The 17168-nt window shown below is 56.1% G+C and overlaps 2 protein-coding genes across 5 annotated transcripts in view; one reads left to right on the top strand and one right to left on the bottom strand.

Annotated features, from left to right (window-relative positions):
- R3HDM2 (R3H domain containing 2) overlaps positions 1 to 11938 on the bottom strand; it is a 40784-nt gene extending 28846 nt beyond the window's left edge. For 2 of the 4 annotated variants that reach the window (XM_058861009.1, XM_058861011.1), the window contains exon 1: positions 11811 to 11937. The gene's annotated coding sequence lies outside the window, so the exon portion shown is untranslated. Of the gene's footprint in view, positions 1 to 1240; positions 8122 to 11810 lie in introns of those variants that run through there. The other 2 variants (XM_058861010.1, XM_058861013.1) reach the window with 2 other exon arrangements.
- Positions 11939 to 13013: 1075 nt separating this feature from the next.
- On the top strand, positions 13014 to 15966 carry LOC131590751 (inhibin beta C chain-like). The gene is made up of 2 exons (XM_058861045.1): positions 13014 to 13722; positions 15178 to 15966. Exons 1-2 carry the CDS (start codon positions 13383 to 13385, stop codon positions 15924 to 15926), a joined length of 1089 nt encoding a protein of 362 aa, XP_058717028.1. The 5' UTR covers positions 13014 to 13382; the 3' UTR covers positions 15927 to 15966.
- The last annotated feature ends 1202 nt before the right edge of the window (positions 15967 to 17168 follow it).

Raw genomic sequence — 17168 nt, 5'->3', positions numbered from 1 at the left:
TAAAAAAAAATCTAAATGAGGGAAGAAGGAATTCCCTCAGCTGACCTGGCTGGTAAAGCACATCCCCAAACTTTGTTTATCGGCCCCAAAGCATCCCAGCTCCCAGAAAACCTCCACAGGAGAAAGGCAAAAGGCAGGAATGTTTTCTGTATCCCTCCTCCTGCTGTCCAGCTGCTGCTCTTGCTTTTCCCCACACTGGCAGAGGACACAGAGCCACTCATCACATTGGGTGTTCTCCAGGTGGGACCCAGAAATGGATTTTAACTTAGGAAAAAAAAATGGAGAAATAATGATTTGAAGAAAAAACTCAACTTTATTTCTTGGCTGCCAGCAGAAGTTGGGATTGAGTGTGGAGTCTGAGGAGCAGACAGAGAGATGCTGAGATCCCAAAGTATAATAACCACACCTCAATCCCAAAAAAACCCAGCTCCCAGCACTAAATCTGTAATGAAGAGAGCACAACTTCTTGGGTGTTAGGTAAAACTGGACGATGGATACGTGTGAGGAGGGGAAAAAGTCAATCCAACCTCCTGACTCCACTAAACCAAATTTAGCGAGGGGTTTAAATTAATATAAAATTTAAATTTAAATTTAATTTATTATTATTTTTTAAATTTAAATTAATTTAAAAATGGGGTTAATGTATCAAGCACCATCCTACTGAACACCAAATTGCATAAGCCACCCCGAAAACGTCACATGGCACAGAGCCAACCGAGTAGCCAACATTCCCCATCAACTAGCCAGCTCCAAACAAGTAAATCCATTAAAATATAACCCAAAAGAAGAGCTGGGAAGGTTCTGCCTTTGCAAAAGAACGGGAAGTACCCAGGAGCAAACTGCAGACGCTTGGAGCACAAGGAGATTCCATGATGCTGTCAGGGGAACTCCTTAATGACATGGCAGAGCACAGGATGCCGACCGGGGATTCCCTCTCTCTCCGTAGGTGCATCCCCGGCAGCACAAAGGGAGGAAGAGGAGAGCTCATCTCACGCTCCCAAGTCCTGACTGGGATCCCAGAGCCACATATTCATTTAATTCAGCTCCATTTTAAATTAACCCCATCCAGCAGCAAAAATCCTGGCGCTTACCAACAGGAGAGGGACACTGCCAGCTCCCCATCCTTGAAATATTCACCCACATTTACACCGCATTTTGCACCAGGGAGGGGAAAAGTCTGATCAATCTTTCTTTTCTCGAGCCCCAAATAATTAAAACCTCATTCTAAAAATAAACTCACCGTGGTGGTTCTGCACTCTGAGCACGTCAGCTGTTTCCCGATTTCAGCGGAGACTCCATGGCCGTGACCAGTTCAAGAGGAATTCTGCCAGGATAATCTTGCTCCTGGGAAGCCCCCGCCAGCTCTCCCGAATAAAAAATAAAAACCGCTCGCGATCTTTGCGGCTGCTCCGGCGAGCTCGGGGCTCTGACAAGCGGCTCGGCAGCGGAGCAGATCCCAGCTGTTCCCAGGGATGTCAGCACAGCTCTGCCAATAGCCACATCCACACCCCCCTCCTGCTCTCTCCTGCAAATCTTCAATGGAGCTGCCTCCGCGCAGCCCGAGACGCCGCTAAAGACGCAGCATCCGTCCCCTGCCAGCCCCAGAGCCACACGGGAAGGGACCGGGGGGTTCTCATGGATGGGGAGATGGATTTGAGCCAGCAGCGTGTCCTGCAGCCAGGAGGGGCAGCAGGTGCTGGGGGCAGCAGGTCCAGCATCACTGGACAGTGAGGGAAGGGATTGTCTCACTCTGCTCTGGGCTGGGGCAGCCTCACCTCCAGTCCTGGGGGCAGTTTGAGCACCACAGTGTGAAAAAGGTCTGAAGATAATGGAGAGCCTTCAAAGGAGGGACACAGGAATGGGGAAAGGTCTGGAGGAGTCGCACAAGGAGCAGCTGAGAGCACTTGGCTTGTTCAGCTGGGGGAGACTGAGGGGAGATTCCTCAGGGGCAGCAGCTCCAATTTCTGCTCTCTGTGATCAGGGCAGGACCCCAGGGAATGGCTGGAGCTGTGTCAGGCTGGATTTCAGGGAAAGGTTCTTCCCCCAGAGGGTGCTGGAACTGCCCAGACTCCCCAGGGAATGGTCCTGGCCCCGAGCTCCAAGAGCTTTTGGACAGCGCTGCCAGGGATGCACAGGGTAGCACAGGGGTGTCTGTACAGATCCATGAGATCAATGATCCTTCAGGATCCCTTCCAACTCAGAATATTCCATGATTGCATAAAAAAAGGGATAGCAAATACTACCCAAGGCATCAGCAGCCTCCAGAAGGATTCACATGCATGGAAAACACCCAGCAAAACACCTCACACCTGCCCAGGTGGGTCACAGCCAGCCTTGCTCCGCTCCTGTCACTGCTGCCAGAGCTTTTCTGAGGGGTTGCTTTGTTAATGGCTTCATTTCAATTCAGTTATTTATTTTTCTTGCTCATTTATTGATGATTAAATATGGAGAGACAGAAAACAAAAAATGCAAGCAGCCCCAGAGAAGTTTGAAACCTTTCACTTGTTTAAATCTTCCCCAGAAAGGGGTTTTCCACCCCAGACCTGGTGATTGAAGTCTCCTCTCCACATCCCATGGATGGAAAATGGGAGAAAAAGGAATTTTGAAGGATAAGAAGACAAAAGTCACCTGCAATGCTATTGCAGTGTTGTCAAAGGTCTTGATCAATCCACGTCTTGGAATGCAAAGGCTCCAGGGATGTTACACAAGATTTTCCCATCAGAAAATGCAAGGAAGACAGATCCAAAGGATCCAAGTTCTTTTTAAGTCTCCCACTTCAAGTTTTTTCCTCTCAATTCTGCAAAGAACTTTTACAATGAAGGTACCTGGACAAGAAAACCAAACCATGACCTCAGAGGCTCTTTGAGAAATGGGCACCACTGTCTGAGCAGGGTGAGGAGGACAAGCGGCTTCAGCTGAGTCTAAGGAGGATGAGGAGCCTCAGCTGAGCTCAGTCTAAGGAGGATGAGGAGCCTCAGCTGAGCTCAGTCGAAGGAAGATGAGAGGCTGCAGCTGAGCTCAGTCGAAGGAGGATGAGGAGCTGCAGCTGAGCTCAGTCTAAGGAGGATGAGGAGCCTCAGCTGAGCTCAGTCTAAGGAGGATGAGGGGCCTCAGCTGAGCTCAGTCTAAGGAGGATGAGGAGCTGCAGCTGAGCTCAGTCTAAGGAGGATGAGGGGCTGCAGCTGAGCTCAGTCTAAGGAGGATGAGGAGCCTCAGCTGAGCTCAGTCTAAGGAGGATGAGGAGCCTCAGCTGAGCTCAGTCTAAGGAGGATGAGGAGCCTCAGCTGAGCTCAGTCTAAGGAGGATGAGGAGCTGCAGCTGAGCTCAGTCTAAGGAGGATGAGGAGCTGCAGCTGAGCTCAGTCGAAGGAGGATGAGGAGCCTCAGCTGAGCTCAGTCTAAGGAGGATGAGGAGCTGCAGCTGAGCTCAGGTTCTGCTGTTGCACAGGAGCTCCAGAGGCAGCGACTGCGGCTGCAGCAGCCCCGGGGTTGCTCAGCAGGAGCTGGGCTGGAGCCGTGGCCGGCAGCGCGTGCTCAGAGTGACTCCCTGTGGCAGCCCCACCAGCAGGATCCAGGCATCAGCCCAACAGCTCAGTCCCAGCTTTTACCCCCTTCTGAATCCATTTTTTAATCCATTTGGGGGTTGGTTACTCCTGGCACCCAGGAATAGGCCCCTGGAGTGTGAAACCTGCAGTTCTAAGCTCTGAAGCAGCTCCAGGAGACATTTTGCAAGTGAAGAAGTGACAGAAAGAGGCAGAGGAAGCATTCCCAGGGCAAGGATCACTGCTCCAAACAGAGCCTTCAAATTCCCACAAAACCAGTGAGGCCACAGCTTTATTTTGCTAAGGAGCATCCTGTGGTCAGAGGCAGCCTCGGGATCACTAAGGACGGGTGCTGGAGCCCTGCAGTGGCTGTACAAGGAGAAAATTTGGAATGCTGCTCCCCTTCTTCCAGATCTCACTGTTTTCAAAGAACATCCCATCAGCTTCAGACCCTCTGTCGAGGCCTCAGTGTCTGCAGTTAAAGGAGGAAGAAAAGCAGCTCTGCGAGAGTCTGCAGACCTGATCTGTGGCATATGGGCAGGTGGATCAGCAGATTTTGGAATGTGAAAGCCTCCAGCCCCAGGACATGAGCACCTGCCCCAGACAGCACAGGTGCAGCCTCCCGCAGGCTCATCCAGCTCTTTCCAAAATCCCTGTCCATCACTGCAAGCCGGCAGTGTTACATCCTCACGGAGCACAGTGTGTGCGAGAGGATTTCCTGAGCTGCATCTCTCTCCTGCATGGGAGACAGCAAATCCTGGGTGGAAGGAGGATGAGGAAGAGGATGGAGAGTGAATCAGCCCCAGCAGCCTGGACAAAACCCCACAGAGCAGTTCCTGCCTCTCAAACTGAGAGCCCTCAGCTCTGGAATTGCAGCCACACAGTGAAACTGGGTCAGGGAAAGCGAGGACGGGAAAGATGCAGCAGTTCCAGGTATTGCTGGTGCTCCTGGCTGGCAGGGAGGCTGCCAGTGCCCAACAGCCACAGCAAGGAGGAAACAAAGGGAAAAGCAAGAAGACATTCCCTCCTTCCCTGGGAGACACGTGTGGATGAGCCCAGTCTCTGTCTGCCAGCCCAGCTCCCAGGGAGAGGAGATGTGGCAATTAGGAAGTGGATAAATTCCATCAGAAGAGGGAAAAGTCAGGACTTGTGACACTAAACCAGTGGGGTGGCACTGGTGCAAGTCCCCACCAGCAGCCAGGACTGGGATCTCCCAGAGACAGACAGTGGCTGGAAAGGGAGAAGAGCTTTGCCAAGGGAATTCCATGCATCCATGGATCCACACAGAGAACTCCCTGTCCCCTTGGAAAGGGGGAAAGCCCCAAATCTGGGACAGCCTCAGGTCTCAGCCTCAGCCCCCACAGCACCAGAGGGACAAGGGAGAGGAAAATCCTCAAGGAGCTGGATCTGAGATATTCTTTAGGCTGGACCTGACCTTGCTCAGGATCCAGCAGCTGCCATTCCCAGCATTAATTACTGGGATGCACAGGTAGAGCCACGCTCCAGACAGCATCTGCTCCCAAGGACACGAGGAACACACGGACTGCAGGGAGGAGCTGGAGATGGAGAGGCTGCCTGGTGTGACTCAACGTCAGGTGCTGCCAGGTACCCGCCAGCAGAGGAGTGCAGGGATCAGCGAGGACACGGAACACTCGGACAGACACCACAGAACCACACAGACACTCAAGGACCTTCCCAAGTCCGCCATGCCCACACTCTGATTCCGTGTTTTCCTCGGCATGTGCGCCAAGGTGAATGGCTGGAACCGTTCTGCAGGCAGTCCAAAGAATTTTAATTCCATTTTCTATTTTAAAAAGGGCCTTTCCATTCAAACCTGGCTCAGCTGTGGATTCATCATCATGGCAACCCTGTCTGCCCCAGCACCAAACACCCACAGATGCAGAGGGTCCAGGCCTGGCCTGTGACCCCTCGACCCCTCCTGCCCCTCTCTGAGCCGGGCCTGGCGTGGTTTGACATGAACCAAATCTGTCAATGGCTCAAGACAGACACGTGGGCAGCAGCGAGCAGGGAAAACGTAGCACGCTCCATTCAGCTCCAATCCCTGATAAATAATTCAGGAAGAGAAATGCCGCAATACAGAGCCCAGCAAGATTTAAAAATAGACCATGCGCCGCTCCAGAGGAATGGAGGGAAGGAGAGGGGTGGCAAGAACGGGAGCACGAGGGGTGCCAGCAGCCTGGGATCGCTCCACACCCTGACCCCAGCACAGGTGTTCACATTCCCTTTTAACTGGGAATTTCACCCAGTTATTGTTAACACAGCAGCAGCATTCCGGGCTGGATCCTCTCCTGGATCAGAGCTCTGCAAGGAGGCAGACTCCCAAAAAATGAGCCCCAGCAGGAGGAAGGATGGAGGTGGGTACTACCCCAAATCCAGCTGCCAGCAACCCAGGCACTCCCATTCATCAACCATACCAGAACTCTCCCAACTCTTCTACCCCAAATTATATCTAAATATAGATAACATACAAAAATATATAAATATACAATATAGCTATCAAAACCATTCAAATATCATCACACAAACAGCTCTCCCAGCCAGGCAACAAGCAGAAAACTGTTGTCTCAAGATTCCATCATCCTTCCTGCATCCTAAAAAAACCCCAAACCAACCCAACTTTGTGCTACCCTAAAATATCCAACTCTCTGAACAGTGTAGGTGTCACCTGTATGTTTGTGGTGGGAATTAGAACACAGAAAGTATGTAGGAAGATCATTACCAGCTTCTTCCACCTGTACAAAACACTTCTCATTCCCTATTAATTATTAATTAGCCTCAGTCAAAGGTACAGCCCCTTTATCCCAGTTTGCCACCGGGATGCTCTGAAGGAAAAAATGGGCTTTCCAGGTTTTGCAGCAATACTTTGCCAGATGGCTGCGTTCTCCCCTCCTCTCTCAGCTTCAAAAATAGCTCCAGAAAGACACGGATTTTTCCCTGCTTCCTCATGAGCAACGATCCCGGCTTCCCAAGGACTTGTGAGACAGAAAACTGCCACTAATAAGAAGTTACAGAGTGAGTTTTTATAAGGAAAAATAAAATTGTGTCATGTGCAGGTAATTAAAAACCTAACAACTCTGGACTTAAGAGGCCTTCCATAAATATTTTTGAGTTTTCCCAACAAACATGAAAATAAACATAGGGAAGACATGGCAGCAGCTACTGTGAGGAGACTCTGACAGGACACCAAAACTCCCCAAAAGGTGCTGGTCAGTGAGGAGATGGAGGAGAAGCTCCCAATGCTCCCACTAGTGGCAAGACAAGACTCCTGCAATCCAGAATCCACACAGAATCCATCCCCAGATTGTTCAGAAGCTGGGAATACCCACGAGGATGACAAGGGTTTGGAATGAGATGAGCTTTAAGGTCCCTCCCAAGCCAAAACATCCTGGGATTCCAAAATTCCCTGGTAAAAGGGAGTTGATCTCACCAGCCCAGCAAATCTGCTGCTGAACCCTTCCAGCCACATCCCAGTGGGAATTTAGGATTTTTCCTTGTTCTGGGAAGCTCTGTGCTGCTGGGATCATGCCTTGAACACCCTCAGTGTGAGCAGTTCATGTCCATCCAGGCAGTGCTAAGGAGAGCAACTGATTCCATAAATCCCCTGTCCCTGTCTGAAGCCAACCTAGGGGAGAGCTGGGAAAAGAAAACCCCAAAATTTTGGGATACAGACATTTAAATAGCAGGCTGAGGCTGGAGAAACCAAGCCAGTCACAGAGGCAGGACACAAACACCTCAGCATTCCCAACATTCTGGACCTTCCTTTTCCATGCTCCCCACTTTTTCCCCATCCAGGGTCAAATCCCAAGAGGACTGGGCTCAAAGCTTCTGGTTCTTTGAACACAGGGAAGCAGGCAGCACAGGATCCCATTTCCTCATGGAATTTCCTGCCTGAAGCCTCCCCAAAAGAGGTCAGCTTCCAGGATAACACCTTCCCAAACAAAGTGGATTTTGTGTCTAAACTCAGCTCAGGAGAAATTAATTCCTCAAAGAAAAAAGATGTCAAAGCAAGAGCAAAAATTTTAAAACTTCATTAAAAAACCTTAACGGAGCTGCTCTGACGAGTGGGCTGGGCCTGCCCACACTCAATCATCCCCGAAATTCTCCGGGAAGAGAAATTCTCCGGGAAGCAGCGGTGACTCAGCCTGCGGCACACAGACAGCTCGTGCTCCCAGATTGGAACTGCCCTTCCCAGGAACCCCTGGATCCACAAGCCCAGGAGAATCCCGGTGCTGACCGGCACGAGGGAGGCCCCAGCCTGTGCCCACACCCCTCACCTGGACTGCAATCCAGGCAGGGATGGCTCCCCGCTCGTGGGATTCAAGGGAAGGTGCAAGGAAAGATGGAGGAGGGTTGGAGGAGAGGGAAACTCACTCAGGTGCTTGAGTTTGACGAGGCCAAGTGTTGGGTTCTGCATTTGGGTCACAACAACCCCATGGAACACTCCAGGTTGGGGGAAGAGGGGCTGGAAAGCTGGGAAAGGCCCTGGGGGTGCTGGTGCCAGCGGCTGGACACAAGCCCAGGTGTGCCCAGGATGGCACCTGGGCTGTCCCAGCCATGGGGACAGGGATTGTCCCCCTGTGCTGGCACTGCCGAGGCCTCCCCAGTGCTGGGTGCAGCTCTGGGCTGCTGGAAATGTGAGGGACAAAAAGGACGGGAAACATGAGGGGAGGAAACAGCAGGAAAGGTGAGGGGAAAGGGTGGGAAATGTGAGGGGAAAAGGGTGGGAAATGTGAGGGGAAAAGGGTGGGAAATGTGAGGGGAAAAGGGTGGGAAACGTGAGGGGAGAAAAGAGTGGAAAACGTGAGGGGACAAAAAGGGCGGGAAACGTGAGGGGACAAAAAGGGCGGGAAACGTGAGGGGACAAAAAGAGCGGGAAACGTGAGGGGACAAAAAGGGCGGGAAACGTGAGGCCACAGAGACATTGAGGGGCTGCAGCGTGGCCAGAGCTGGGGAAGGGAGAAGAGATGGAGCAGCAGGAGAAGGCTCTGGAGAAGTCCTGAGGGGGCTGGGAAAGGGCTGGGCCTGGAGAAAAGGAGGCTCAGGAGGGATCTTTTCACCCCACACCTCCCTGACGGGAGAGTGGGGCTGGCTGGGGCCGGGCAGGACAGGAGGAAACAGCCTCAGCCTGTGCCAGGGGAGGCCCAGGATGGACACCAGGACGGATTTGTTCATGGAAAGAGTGCTCAAGCATTGTCAAGAACCATCAGGTCTGCCACTTGTTCCACAGAACTGTGGAATCCCTGATGCTGGAAAATCCCTGACAGACCATCAAGTCCAAGCTGGGACCAATTCCCATCAGAGCTCCATGAGTGCCACATTCAGGACTGAACACCTCCAGGGATGGGGACACCACACATCCCTGGCAGCCCCTTCCAATACCTGAACACCCTCTCCATATTTATATAAATAAATAATTTATAAATATTCCTCCTGATGTCCAACACAAACCTCCCCTGGTGCAGCTTGAGGCCATTTCCCCTTGTCCTGTCCCTGTTCCCTGGGAGCAGAGCCAGGCCCCACCTGGCTGCCCTCTCCTGTCAGGGAGTTGTGCAGAGGCAGAAGGTCCCCCCTGAGCCTCCTCTTCTCCATGCTGAGCCCTTTAGAGCTCTCTCAGAAGTTCTCCGGACTCTCCTCCTGCTGCTCCAGCCCTTCCCAGGCTCCACTGTCCTTCTCCAGATACACCCCAAGCACCTGGAGGTCTCTGACCTCTCTAAGTCTTCACCAAACACCAACAGGTACTTCCAAAATCCATCCTTCAAAAAAAAAAAAAAAAAAATATTCAGACCAAGGTAGGAGTAGAATCCACCTATCCCATACATTTGTTTCCTCCCAACATTCCCCTCCCTGCCAGGGCTGCCACAAACACAGAGACACCAACATCTCCTGCTGTTTATTCCCTTGGGCAATGAATCTGCTGTGAGTTCTGCCCCTGCAGCCACGGTGAGAGGTTCAGGATCATCTCAACAGGCACTAAAACATTTTAACATGGGTTTCAACCTCTGCTGGAGCCTTTGGATCTAGCCACAAATGGATATTTGGGAAGAATTTAAGGCAAGAAAAGCACCTTGGCACAGGAATGCAAGGGAAGCACCGGCAGCCCCGAATATTGGCAAGATCAGTTTATTAGGTTTCTCTTTAGCCAAAAAAAAAAGCCCTTTGAAAAGTCTTCAAGGTGCCAAGCTGTGTCCCCTGCCTCTGGCTGCACCTCCTGCTCCAAATTACTTGGGAATAACTCACTGAGCGACCCAAACCTGCTGCACTGAGGTGGGAGAAGAGCTCCCAAAGCTGCTCTGAAAGTCTGGACACAGATCCCTCTGTGTGCCTCTGGGGCAGCCACCTCCTCCTTGAAAACAATTAAAAACCAATCAATTTACTCCAATGAGTGCTAATCTGGTTCTAATTTAATATTAAATGAGATAACGAGGTGAAGTGAACTGCAGAGGTGCAGAGAGAGCAGGGCTGGGAGCAGTGGTTTAGGCACTTCAAAGGGGTGATTTAGGCACCTTCCCCCCCAAAACCAGGGGTTTGAAATAGCAGCACTGCCACGACCTTAAATTTAGCAACACAAATGGCAGCTCTGCTAAAAGGGGAACTCGAATCCAACGGGGGATCCGGTGTCACAGGCAGCACCAGGGGTCCTGTGGAACAGCTGGAAGGAAGGAGGGATTGCACGTGGATATTCTCCACTGCTCCCAGGCAGCACCGAGCCCAGGGGCTGCTTCTCCCTCGGGAATTCATCCATTAGCAAAGCACTTTCCTGCTCATTCACGTCAGTTCACCAGGCCCCCCTAATCAGGGAATTCTGGAATGGTTTGGGTTGGAAGGGACTTTCAAGCTGATCCAGTTCCACCCCACCTTCCACCATTCCAGCTCCAAAGTCTGTCCAACCTGGCCTTGGACACTTCCAGGGATCTGGAATTCCTTCCAACCCCTCTTCCAGCCAGAGCAGACAACCAGTGACAACCACCAGGAACAAACAATTCCTGTGAGACTCAGCACTCCCCACTCCAGGAATCAGCAAAATCCCAAATCCTCAGTCCACAGTTTCCCAGGGATTCCAGCTGTGTGGAATTCCCACTCTGGACCTGGTTTGCTGCACGTTAGCCAAAAATCCACCTTGTTCTTCCCCACACTTTTTTGTCAACATTGCAGAATCACAAAAATATTCCAGGAACAGAGCTGATGGAAAAGCTCCTGTGTCCCTGAGCTGATCCACACCAGCATTAAGAGGATCCCTACAGCAACAGGTCAGTGGGATTAGGCAGAGGTAAATCAGCTCCCAGGATTAGGAACCACCACAGGGAGATCTTGGATGAGGTGAGGGAGGTTGAGCCCACGTCAGGTTTGAGCCAGGACACCAAACTGGAAGCCAGGAATTTTAAATTCTTCAAGAGCCAAAGTGTTCAGGAATGAGCAACAAGGATTCTGGTGATGTTCCTTCCATCAGAAGCACAAACTTCTACCAGCACATTTCAAATGGACTCGAGGATGCTTTAATTAACACTTTAATTAACATCAACTCACCTACAACCTCTCCTGCCAGGGGACAGAAGCAACTCTGACCCTCAGCCCAAATTCCTACAGGTACCAAAAACAAAATCCCTGGGAGGATTTAAAGTTCCAGGGCTGGAAACACCGAAAAAAAACCAATAAAACCACTTTTCCATGTATCCTATCAGCAAATCCTCTGGACCCCTCCAAACCAGCACCTGTTGGGAGATCCCGGGACTGGGAATCATTTCCAGGAAAGTATTTCAAAGCAAAGACGTTGTCCATGAGGACACCAGAACATCGCACGGCTCCTCAAGGCCGCGGGTTCCTCTCCCGGCCTCCTGTGCTCCCTGCGAGCCGAGCTCGGGCTCTGCCGGCTCCCAGCGGGATCCCCCTGCCCCCGGTACCGGGAGCTCCAGCTCCACGTGCTCCGCCAACGTGCCCGGGGAAGCGGCTCCGTGAGACCGCCCCGAGCAGCGGCACCGCCGGGAACCGCAGCGAGCCACCCCCGAGAGGGGCAGCCCGGGAACCGCAAGGAGCGACCCCGAGACGGGAGACAAGGAACCGAGCCCCGAGAGGGGCAGCCCCGGGCCGGGAGCCACCTCCGGGAGCTGGAGCAGCCCCGGGCCGCGCCGCCCCCGCGGGGGAAGGAGCGGGGACACCGTGAGAGGGTCCCCGCCGTGGTCACCGTGCCCGGTGCACCGCGATCGCCCCGCTGCCCCCAGCCCTGCTCCGCCCCCGTCCCCGCCGCACTTACCGGGCCGCGCCGGGCCGGGCCCTGCGCCGCGGGGCCGCCGCCGCCACCCCGGGCCGGGCCGGGCCTGGGCCAGCGCGGGCCGCCCGGGCGGGGCGGCGGGGGGGACAGGACGGGGGGGGAGGGGAGGGTGGCCGGAACGGGGAAAAACGGGGAAAGAAACGGGAAAAAAAAAAAAAGGGAAAGAGGAGGCGGCCCCTCCCCCGCGGCGTGCGCGCTGCGTCAACGCGCCGTGCGCGCTGCGTCATCATCCTGCGCCCGCGCGCCCGCGTTGCTGTGGCAACCGGAGGGACGCTACGCGCTGGGGAAGGCGGGAGGGGCGTGGGGCGCCCCCTGGCGGGCGGAGGGAGCGGCGGGGACATCACAGAGCGAGGCGGCGCCTTTTATGGGAGGGGCGTGGTTATCGCCAGGCCCCGCCCACCCACCGTGACACACACACCCCCCCCCCCCCGTCGGGGGTCCCACATCCCCCGGGATCCTCCATCCCCCGGGATCCTCCATCCCCGGCGATCCCCAATTCCCCAGGGATCCCACATCTCCTCGGGGATCCCGTATCACCAGGGATCCCACGGCCCCCAGGATCCTCCGTCACCGGGGATCCCACATCTCACCAGGGTATCCCACAGACCCCTGGGGATCCCACATCCCCCGGGTTCTTCCGTCCCCGGCGATCCCAAATTCCCCAGGGATCCCACATCTCCTCGGGGATCCCCTATCACCAGGGGTCCCACGGCCCCCAGGATCCTCCGTCCCCGGGGATCCCACATCTCACCAGGGTATCCCACAGACCCTTGGGGATCCCAAAATCCCCAGGGATCCCACATCCCCCGGGATCCTCCATCTCCGAGAATCCCGCATCTCTGGAGATCCCTCATTCCCAGGAATCTCTCATCCCCGCCATAGATCCCCTGTCCCCAAGGGTCCCTCATCCCGCCGGGAGTCCCCAGGCACCTGGGATTCCCTTTCTCTGAGTATCCTGCGTTTCCCGGGATCCTCCATCCCCCGGGAATCCCTCACTGGTCGGGATCTTCCATTTCCAGTATCGCCCATCTCCAACGACCCCTCGACACCCCGGAATCCCCCTTCTCTGAGGATCCCCGACCTCCAGAGATCCCCCCGCCCCCGGGGATCCCACATCCCCCGAGAATCCCCCACCTCCGTGGTCCCCACATGGCACCGGGGGCCTCCAGTACACCCTGGGTACCCGCCACGTCCCCGGGAGCCCCCACCACGTCTCTGCCCGGGGTGGGACCGAGGTGGGACCGGGGTGGCCTCGATGTCCCCGCTCTGCGCCCCCCGAGCAGCAGCACCATCGGCCCGGCTCCACCTTAACCGGGGCGGCCGCACCGCTCTGCCCGCGCCCGGGCGGCTCCGGGGGAGCGCAGGGGCGTTTATCTCGCCCGGGATCAGCCAATATTTGTGGCCACGTCAGGAGAACGAGCTCATCCTCGCTCCGTGTTCCCGCTCAGTCCAGCTCTGCCACCCTGCTCCGCTCCCCGGTTCTGCAGCTGGCTCATCCCACTCGGCTTCTCGGACACTGCTGGGACTCCCACGCTGCCACCTCTCGCCCTGGACATGACGGTCACCGTGACCCTCCTGCTCCTGAGCCTCCTACGGACGGCGGCAGCCGAGGGCGGGTGGTGCCCGGCCTGCGGAGTGGCCGCGGTGGCTCCTGGAGCTCAGCGGGACGCGCTCCTGGCTCTGGCCAAGCGGAGCATCCTGGCCAAGCTCCGCTTGCCAGCCCGGCCCAGCGCCCCGCAGCCGCCGGCACGGGCGGCTCTGCTGACCGCGCTCCGCAGGATGCGAGCGCAGCGCTCGGACACGGCCACCGCCTTCCCAGGGATGCTCCCAAACAACCCGGCCCGGCCGGGAATGGGGCTGCAGGAATACGAGATCCTGAGCTTTGCTGAGGAAGGTGAGGATCCTGCGGGTGGGGGACAGGGAGGGAAGCGAGGGAAGGGAGGGAAGGGAGGGAAAGGAGGGAAGGGAGGGAAAGGAGGGAAAGGAGGGAAAGGAGGGAAAGGAAGGAAGGGAGGGAAGGGAGGGAAAGGAGGGAAAGGAGGGAAAAGAGGGAAAGGAGGGAAAGGAGGGAAGGGAGGGAAAGGAGGGAAGGGAGGGAAGGGAGAGAAGGGAGGGAAAGGAGGGAAAGGAGGGAAGGGAGGGAAGGGAGGGAAGGGAAGGGAAGGAGGGAAGGGAGGGAAGGGAGGGAAAGGAGGGAAGGGAGGGAAGGGAGCTGGGAGATGTGCGGCAGTGCCGGGCTGTGCACTGGGATGGAGGGAACACTGCTGCTGGAAGGTGTGAGAGGCTCCCGAACCTCGCACACGGATGGGACGTGCAGGGCTGGCACAGAGAGCAGATGTGCTGCTCTATCGTGTCACCTGTTGCCCACTTCGGCTGAACCCTCCCCCTTGTGCTGGAGGTGAAGGGGTCACATGGCCACGTTTTCAGAAATGCGTTTTTTAGCCTCGATTTCCTGTCAGCCCATTGCATGTGGACAGAGCTGCACAGTTCACTGTGCCTCCACATCCCACACAAAGCACCTGGTCCCTCATTTCACTCCAGAATCTGCTGCTTCTAGAAGAACTCCCCAAAACACACTCAGGCCTCCTAAAAAGTGACACTGAAAAAAAGAGCATCCCACTTTTCACAGACAACTTTCCTTGGAGAGATGCAGATTCATCACCTCATCCCACTGAGAATCCTGCACCCTCACTTTCCCAGACCAAATTCCTCGTGGTGAGGTTGGGGGACTCCTCTCCCTTCACAGGCCCTGTGTCCTCAAAGCCCTCTGGGGACAATGCTGCTCCGTGGCACATTGTGCTCCCGCTCCCCAGGACAATGGGGAGTTGTCTCCTGGCTCGGTGGAGCGTCGGCTGGAATCGAGCCAGGGGGTGAACCCAGGCTTGGAGCACGGGGAGGGGGTGGTGTCCTCATGGGCAGAGCTGTGCCAGGAGCCCCGGGTGCTCTCATGGCCCCATCAGCCCTTTCCCAGCCAGGAGGAGCAGCAGCTCTGCAGCCAAGGAAGAAGGGAAGGCTCTGGGGAGACCTCAGAGCCCCTTCCAGTGCCTTCATGGGCTCCAAGAGAGCTGGAGAAGGACTTTGAACAACAACCTGGAGTGCCAGGACAAGGGGGAATGGCTTCACACTGGAAAAGAGGAGATTTAGATGGGATTTTGGGAAGAAATTCCTCCCTGTAAGGGAGGGCACATGTTGCCCAGAGAAGTTGCCCCATCCCTGGGAGTGTCCAAGGCCAGGCTGGATGAGGCTTGGAGCAGCTTGGGGTGGTGGAAGGTGTTCCTGCTCATGGCAAGGAGACGAGACGAGTCCCCTCTTTGTTTCCCTCCTGATCTACTCTTGGTTCTGTGCTCAGGATCCTCCACTTCCCACAGCGTCCGCCTGCATTTCCGCTTCTCCCAGGAGGTGGCCGGGAGCACCGAGATCCTGCAGGCCACCCTCTACCTGTTCTGGGCAGCCCCTGGCCACGGGGCACAGCCCGTGACCGTCAGGATCCTGCGGCCAGACCCAGCAGGGGTCACCCAGAACGTGACGGTGGCCAGCGAGACCCGGCTGGAGGTGCAGAGATCCGGCTGGACCACGCTGGACGTCGGAGCAGCCGTCCGGAGCCTCTTCGGACAAGAGACCCCTCGGCTCACGGTGGAACTGGAGGTGCCAGAGGACTGGGGGTCCCCTCTGCCATCGGACCACAGCGATTCCCACTGGCCGTTTGTGGTGGCCCAAGCCCAGGCCAGGACACCCCACCGCGTCCATCGTCGCGGCGTCGATTGCGGCGCAGACTCGCGGATGTGCTGCCGCCAGGAGTTCTTTGTGGACTTCAAGGAGATCGGCTGGGAGGACTGGATCATCCAGCCAGAGGGGTACCACATGAATTACTGCACGGGGCTGTGCCCGCTGCACATGGCCGGCGTTCCCGGCCTCGCCGCCTCCTTCCACACCGCCGTCCTCAACCGCATCAAGGCGGCGAGCGCGGCGGCGGCCGTGGACTCCTGCTGCGTTCCCACCCAGCGCCGGCCCCTCTCCCTGCTCTACTACGACCGGGACAGCAACATCGTCAAGACCGACATCCCCGACATGATCGTGGATTCCTGCGGCTGCACCTGAGCGCTGCCGGCGGGGGCGGGAGGACAGGACACGGCGGGACGGGGCTTCCTCCTCCCGGCTCCCGGCTGGGAGGCAGGAGCTCTGCCCGAGGGGGTTTCTCCTCCTGTGGGTGAAGCATCAAGGGTGATGCTGAATGTGCAAGTCTCCTCCTCTCTCACCTCCCACACGGCTTTTTCCCCCTTCGGATCTGCCCGTGGATTCCTCTCTGGCTCCTGATGGACTCCAGAGCCTTTTCCTGCTGGATGCTGCAGAGCCTGGATCAGGACGGTCCCGCTGCCATCCCAGCCCAAGGTCCTGGTGCGCCCTGGGTGCGAATCCATCAGCACAGGACCCACCAGTGGCCCCCCTGAGCTGCTGGGGCTGGCCAGGACTGAAGGCAGGGGTCATCCCCATGGCCCCACTCAGCTGGACACGTGGCTGAGCAGGGAGAGGAAAGAGAAATCCATCCCAGTGGGAGGAAGGTGTCTCCAAGCATCCCAGCTAGCTGGTGTTCAATAAAGACTCCCAGCCGTGGTGTGTGCACGTGTGTGCCCTGTCATTCACCAGGACATCTTCCAGTGCTCCTGGTGCTGGGATGGCACAGCCCAGAGCCATTCTGCCACTGAAAACCCAGGCAGTGGGACTGGGCACCTCCACACTGCTCCCAAAGAGCTCCCGTGCTCTCTGCCCCTCAGCTGCCTTTCCCAGGGGGATGCAGAACCCCAAATTCATCCCAGGGCATAGCGTGGACACAGATGGTCTGTAATTCCCACCAGGAAAGGCACCATCCTTTGCCAAATCCCTTGTTCCACCAAAAACCTGCATTTGGCCATCCCTGTCCCAAATCAGAACAGAACTGAGAAACTCTTCTGCCCTTTGAATTCTTCTGCCCCTGGCCCCCAGCTGTCCCACTGCAGAGCATCCCCTTGGCTCATCCCTGGCCTGCTGGCCCTGGCCAGCCTGGTGACAGCAAAGTGGGACATGTCAGGGCCGTGAGAGCGGGGGACAAAGGGCGGCTCCGACACATCTGCCCCGTTACGTAACCGCGGCTTCAGGTTTCTCCAGCGCTCCCCACGTGTCCCCCATGTGCGAGGACTGGAAAAGAGGGGAGAAGCTGCTGGGGTGGGACATTTGGAAGGGGGGTCCCAAGGTCATCCCTGAGGGGTCACTTCAGCTTTAGGGTCCACCCTGCAAGTACTGACAACCAACCACAGAGGCCAGGACAGGGCTGATCCAGGTGGGGAGAAGGTCGGCAGAGGGAGG

The sequence above is a fragment of the Poecile atricapillus genome, chromosome 35 (genome assembly GCF_030490865.1).
Source record: "Poecile atricapillus isolate bPoeAtr1 chromosome 35, bPoeAtr1.hap1, whole genome shotgun sequence".
Taxonomy (NCBI): Eukaryota; Metazoa; Chordata; class Aves; order Passeriformes; family Paridae; genus Poecile; species Poecile atricapillus.
This window is presented reverse-complemented; position numbering and strand designations above follow the sequence as displayed.